This window comes from Coloeus monedula, assembly GCF_965178545.1.
Source record: "Coloeus monedula genome assembly, chromosome: 8".
Classification (NCBI taxonomy): Eukaryota; Metazoa; Chordata; class Aves; order Passeriformes; family Corvidae; genus Coloeus; species Coloeus monedula.
This window is the reverse complement of record NC_138788.1, coordinates 22,555,378-22,561,661: the sequence shown is the minus strand read 5'-3', so window position 1 is coordinate 22,561,661 and position 6,284 is coordinate 22,555,378. Positions and strand designations below refer to the sequence as shown.

Sequence of the window (6,284 nt, the reverse complement as noted above, 5' to 3'; positions counted from 1 at the left end):
GGGGGGACGCGGGGAAGGAAGCGGTGGGGCGCTGCCTCCTGTCCCGGCAGGGGCGCTCGGCTCCCGCCGAGCTCGCAGGCAGGTACCCGCCGCGGGAGCGACGGGCCGCCCTGCTGGTTCCGGGCGGGGCGTGGCGGGGGGTGGCGGAGCCGGGACCCGGTGTAGTCCCCCCCGCGGGTGCTCGACGCTGCGGGCGGGCGGAGGGAGGGCGGCAGGCGGCGCTGGGCGGCCGCACCGCATGCGCAGGAGGGCAGGTGTCGCCGGCAGCCGAGGAGCCGCCGGGAGCATCGTGGCAGCCCTGCGTCCTCATGGTGCTGTGTCAGGGCGGAGAGGGCGACGCTGCTCCGGCAGCGGGCGGGAAGGAGTCGGAGGTGCCGCCGGGCCGGGAGGACGGAGCGGGTGCGGTGCAGCCGTGCCTGTGCCCGGCACCCGGCGTCGAGGCGGCGAGCGCCGAGGAGCGCCGCGCTTGCGGCTGCTGCTCGGGCATGTCCTGGCCGTGCTGCTGCGAGGCACCTGGTGAGGAGGGGGAGTCCGTCAGGCGGGGCAGGTGGCAGCGTCCTCCCGGCTAGGCTGCCCGCTCTCGGGGTGACATTGCCGGGCCGCGGGGGAAGGAGAAGCGGCCCCAGGGCAGCGGGCTGTCCGCACGTGGCGGCAGGGCGCGCAGCGGGCTCCGGCGGCCGCAGAGGGCGCCCGGCACCGGTGCCCGCCCGGCCGCCGGCAGGAGCCGCCTCGCCGCTTCCGAGCCGTGCCCGCGGGTCACCTGCGAGCGGGTTCAGTCTCGCCCTCTTCCTCCCGCTCCTCTTGTACGGACAAGCCGGCCCCGGTGGAGGAATCAGCGGGCTGGCAGGCGCGATCTGCTCCGTGCCCTTGCACCTTGTGCCCGTGCGCCGGGCGCGGCTCGGGCCGGGTGCTCGGTGCCCCCCCACGCCCCGGGAGCGGGCAGAGCGCCGGGACCGCTCATCCCCAGCGCCGGGCGGCTCTGTCGCCTCTGAGAGAGCTTTGAAAACGATTATTTCTCGGGAAAACAGTATTTCCTGTTGTTAAAATTTTAAAGTAAGACTTGACAGGTTTGGGTAAATAGAGGTGCCTTCTGCCAGTGTGCCTTCTGGCACTATAAATACGTTTGAGAGTGCAGTTCAGCAAGTCCACGTACTTGGGACTGTGACTTCCTGGGAATTCTTACATGGCTTTAGTCTGAGTGTAACGTTTGTTTTTTCCTAACTCGAGTCCTCGCGTCACTTCTTGGTGATGTTTAGTTGATAAAGCCACAAAGTTATTGTGAAATATGCAACATGTAGTTTTAAAGAAGAGTCCTCTTAAAACATAAATGCCATCTTGAAATAACTTCTCAAGTTATCTGGAGTACTTATTTTTTTCAAACAACTTCACTGAAAATGTGTTTGTCATTAAATTGACTGTAATTGACTTTCCAGCAGAAAATAGATTTGGTGGTGAGCTACGGAGAGCTCAGAGTCCTTCACCAGTGAAATTCACATTAGTGTCCCTTCTGAGGCAAAGCTTGGGAGAAAAAAAAAGTGTTTGAAATCCTGAAAAACTTACATTAATTAACCAGAAAGAGTACTTTGTCTTTGGGATGTCTGTCTCGCAAAATTGTTGACTGAGTCTATGACTGAAGACTATGAATCATGCTTAGATCTTGTCTGCATGACCATGATCAGTTCCAATGCAGGCTGTTGTGCTCCTGGCACTTTACAGAAGTCAAAGAGAGCTCTTGTGCTTTTTCAACATGGAGACTCTCCTACCTTTCCTGAAGGTCTGGAAGAATCATCTTCTCACTTACCACTTTTCCCATATCCAGTACTCTTCTGCGTCTGCTACTGTTCCTGAGATGCTTGCATGTGATAAGTGTGATTTTCTTCATTGCGTGCATTTTGCAAGTATAAAAACTGTTTGGAACAAAGCACGGCATTAAAAACACAGTCAGAGTTTACACCTAAAACAGTGCACAGTGGGAGGCATTTACCTACAACTTGAAACAGGAATAGAAAATTGTTTGAAAGCATTACCTGTGGAGATGGCAGGGGAGTAAAATTGGAAAACCAAATCTCTAGCCACTCAAAAAAGAGGACCTGGGTACTGCTTGAAACCTTTTGATTTTCAGGCTGCTACATTCTTTCAAAAAAGCATGAGTGCTTGACTGCTTTGATGGCGTTAGGCTAGTATTTCGAGGCCTAATATTTTGTGGGGTGGGAATGTTATCTTAACCTAACTTCTCCCTGAAACTTACTTTGAAATAAGTACTCTTCAGAACTGCAGTTCTTGTTTTTGGTGGAAGAACTTGTACCATTTTATTTTTAAAAGGAAGTAAAACACTTTCTCATTGCACTGAGTACATGCTTTGGCAATGCAAGATGTTGATGGTTTAAATTCTAGTATTACAAGATTCTGAAGATTCTGTTTCTGATAGGCTTGGTATATTGGGTAGCTTACAGAAATTAGTTCCTTCTGGTTTTTGTTTGTTCCTTATGATCCAAAGCTTAGTTCTGGGTGTAAGATCCTTTTGGTGTAGTTTGCTTTAATTTGATTGGTTTTCCATTTCAACACTTTCTTTATTTAGGTTGGCTTCATTCTGTAGTAATCAGACAAGCTGTCATGCCTGAAATAAAAGTTAATAGTTCTGTTTGTGCTGTGTTCATCCATAAGCCAGCCTGGGTTTGGATTTCCCATTTCAGTTATAGGCCAGTCTGATTCCTCTTGCTTCAATATTAGAGACTGTTGATTTTGTAGTTCTGTTATGTGACTATGTGGATTAAGGTATTACATAGTTCATGAACATTTTTTAAATCCACTTTGTTTCATAGTTGGTAGATGTCCCGGTCCAGTGTTGGTTGGTGGTAGTTTTTATAGTCAGTTTTATGTAAGAAGCTGTTGCTAAACAGAAGTATTTCAAGTAGGAGCTGTAACTCACTTTCAGCTGCAGTGTGGCAGGATTCCTTGAGAAGCAAACCTTTTGCCTACTTCAGGTTGTGGTTGCTGTTGTAAAGCCGTTGTGGTTGCTGCTGTCAGCCTGCAGTCTCCTCTCCTAGGCAGTAAGATGCAGTTTATCAGCCTTGAGTGCTGATCTCAAGGAGGATCAAAATGGTTTGTGACAAGTTTTATTAATTAAAAAAAAAAAACCTCTCAAAAACCATACTTAGTTGCTAAGCAACTCACAGCAGTACCCTGCTGATTATGTTTTAGAGGATCCGTAAGGCTCACAGGCTGCCACACTAATGTGAGATGAGGCACCCTTTTATCAAAACACTGCCTCTGGGACATGGAGTTCTTGCTCCTATCTTTAGAGGGTGTCACAGAAGAAAAGGTGACTCCCAATGTTTTATGCAGGTAGAGAAAAAGAAAGAGATAGTGAGATGACATCTCACTCAGATTTTTAGGTGGGCTTTATTTTCCCTGGTGTTCACCTCTAGGTTCAGTGGAAAGACTGTTACTTTTATGCAAAGCAGTAACAAAAAAGGCTGATTTCCGTGGAGATCGCTGCTGCTGACCTCAACACAGTTCTCTCTCTCACACAGTTCTCCCTCTCCTTGCTTTTTTTTTTTTTTAAATAGTTCAGGGTGGAGAAAATGAGTGGAACGAGGAAGAGTATGTTGTTGAAGAAAGCCTTAGGCAATGAGGAAACTTTAATAGAAACATCAGACTTGGGAAACTTTCATGAAGGGGAGGTCTGATAAATAAGCATAAACTAAGGTCTTCATGGAATTATGATAGACATCAGGCCTTTGATGTTTTAACATTAGTTACTTAAACTTTTTTCTGCTTAAAAATGTATATTTGATGCCTATTTGAAGAAAATATTTGAATTCCTACAGCAAGATAAAAATGTGATCTGAAACTTCTGTAGGTCTGGGTCAAAATTAGGGTGACTTAGCTGCAAAATAAACATGAGGTATAACAAAAATGATGTTCTGTATACAAATTTTACATTGTGTATTTGTGAGAAATTAAATTAAATTTTTGCTCAGGGTCCTTAGTTAACTTAGTTAACTAAGCAGCTGATTGCCAAGATAATTGTTTCAGAATCTGATTATTTTGTAGTCAGTTATATTTATTGGTCCCTGGGCAGATTTGTGACTAGTCCCTATAGTAAAACCTGTACTAGTCTGATATCTACAAGGAGTCCTACTAACTCATGTAGAACTGCAGTGTTGTGTATCCCAGGTGTTAGAGTTCATGTCTTACACCCTGTTTTGAGAAAAAAAAGAGGACCCATGATGGTCAGTGAAAAGTATTTTCAAGGTATGTCTGTTAAACAGATGTAATATTTGCATTTGTTTCTTTGGTTCCCCTGTTCTCCACCACAAAAATCGCTACAGAGGTGTGGAGCACTGCAGTGTGTGGAGCTGCCTGATCAGAGAAGTCTTCTAATACATCTTTACTAACTGTAGTTTATCTGTTGCAGGGACAAAGAAGAAAGCTGCGTGCCCAGGACTTGGTCTGTTTTATACCATACTGTCTGCCTTCCTTTTCTCACTGGCCTCTTTATTTCTTAAAAAAATAGAAGATGTACATTCAGTGGAAGTGAGTGCATTTCGATGTGTTTTCCAAATGGCATTTGTTCTTCCTGGTTTAATATACTACAAGTAAGTGTAGAAAATGTTTAAAGTTATTTCTTAGAACTAGATCTAGAATTATGACTCACTTAAATAAGATTGCAGTGTTATTTTAGTTTGGACTTCAGTTGCATAACTGCATTACTTTAGATTAGTTGATAGTTTCTTAATACGAATCAGAAAACTGAAAATCTTTGACTCCCTGAATGGTAGAGGCTTGTACTAGGATTATTGTATCAAATGCTTTGGTTTCCACAAAGGGGTGATCTTAAAAAAATAGAAGGTAATTTGTAGGTACTCTTGGGTTATTTTGCAAGCAAAAAATTAATTGCTAGGAGAACAGGTTCTGGACTCTGAATGTGATTGCGGGTCATGATGGAAATAAATTGGTCTGTGATCAGACAGTTAAGAATATTTGGGTATTAAAGTCCCTCATTTAGAAAGGTGTGTACCATATTTAAATGTGTTTGGATGTTAGTCATGAAATAAGCAAGACAGTGACATTAATGTGACCTTTCTGTTTTTCAGAACAGGGTTTTTGGGACCAAAAGGTAAAAGAATTTTTCTTTTCTTCCGAGGATTCCTTGGTTCTACTGCAATGGTTCTTCTCTACTACTCTTATCAAGTCATGCCACTAGCTGATGCCACTGTTATAACTTTTACCAGTCCTGTTTTTACATCATTACTGGCATGGATCTTTCTCAAAGAGAAATACAGCCTTTGGGATCTTCTGTTTACTCTCTTTGCAATCACTGGAGTGATTCTTATTGCCAGACCACCATTTCTGTTTGGGTCACATGTTACGGGGATTGAAGGAAGTTACACAGATCACCTTAAAGGAACTATAGCAGCAATTACAAGCACGTTATCTGCAGCTTTGACTATTGTTATACTAAGGAAGGTGGGAAAATCTGTGCATTACTTTTTGTCAATTTGGTATTATGCAGTCATTGGATTAATTGGATGTGTTATAGCATTGTTTGTTTTGAATGAATGGCGTTTACCACACTGTGGCAGAGATAGGGTTTTTCTAATATTAATAGGCTTGTTAGGGTTGGGGGGTCAGGTATTTCTCACAAAAGCATTACAGATAGAGAAAGCTGGACCTGTATCAATCATGAAAACAATGGATGTGGTGTTTGCTTTTATTTTACAAGTTCTTTTTCTCAATCATCTCCCAACTTGGTGGACTGTGGGTGGTGCCCTTTGTGTAGTAGCCAGTAGTTCCGGAACTGCCATTCGTAAGTGGCGACACAGCGTGAAAAAACCTAAACAGAGGGAAATCTAATAATAGAGACACTAATTCATTACAGAAACAAGCAGTCTTGAAATATATATAAATACAATATTTATTTTTATTTATTTTAAGTATCCCATTTACCAAATTGTAGTACCAAATTATATCCAATAAAATAAGCTGACTTTTTTTTAACCAAAACTGAAGATATTTTAGCAACTGAGGAGGTATATACTTTCCTTTCTTATATTTAGGCATGCTCATATGGGCGGTAGATACTTAAAATTTGTTGCTTCCTTTCCAAAGTGGACAATATTTATTTTCCTGAATTTCCTGACTCTCTACTTCTTAGATGATTTCTTTATTTTTCAGAGCAATGGAAATAAGTCTCCCAGACTTAATACCATTCTGTGCTTGATTACCACAGGGATTGCAGTACAAAAGTTAGAAGGGAATGAAGAGTTGATAATCCTTAA

General features: G+C 43.7%; 1 protein-coding gene across 1 annotated transcript; it reads left to right on the top strand.

The window, feature by feature from the left end:
- Positions 1-308: 308 nt before the first annotated feature.
- SLC35G1 (solute carrier family 35 member G1) lies at positions 309-6,284 on the top strand (the record flags this gene model as incomplete). The annotated part of the gene is made up of 3 exons (XM_082286625.1): positions 309-516; positions 4,421-4,601; positions 5,100-6,284. The coding sequence occupies 3 exons, from the start codon at positions 309-311 to the stop codon at positions 5,857-5,859; spliced, it is 1,149 nt and encodes a 382-aa protein (XP_082142751.1). The 3' UTR covers positions 5,860-6,284.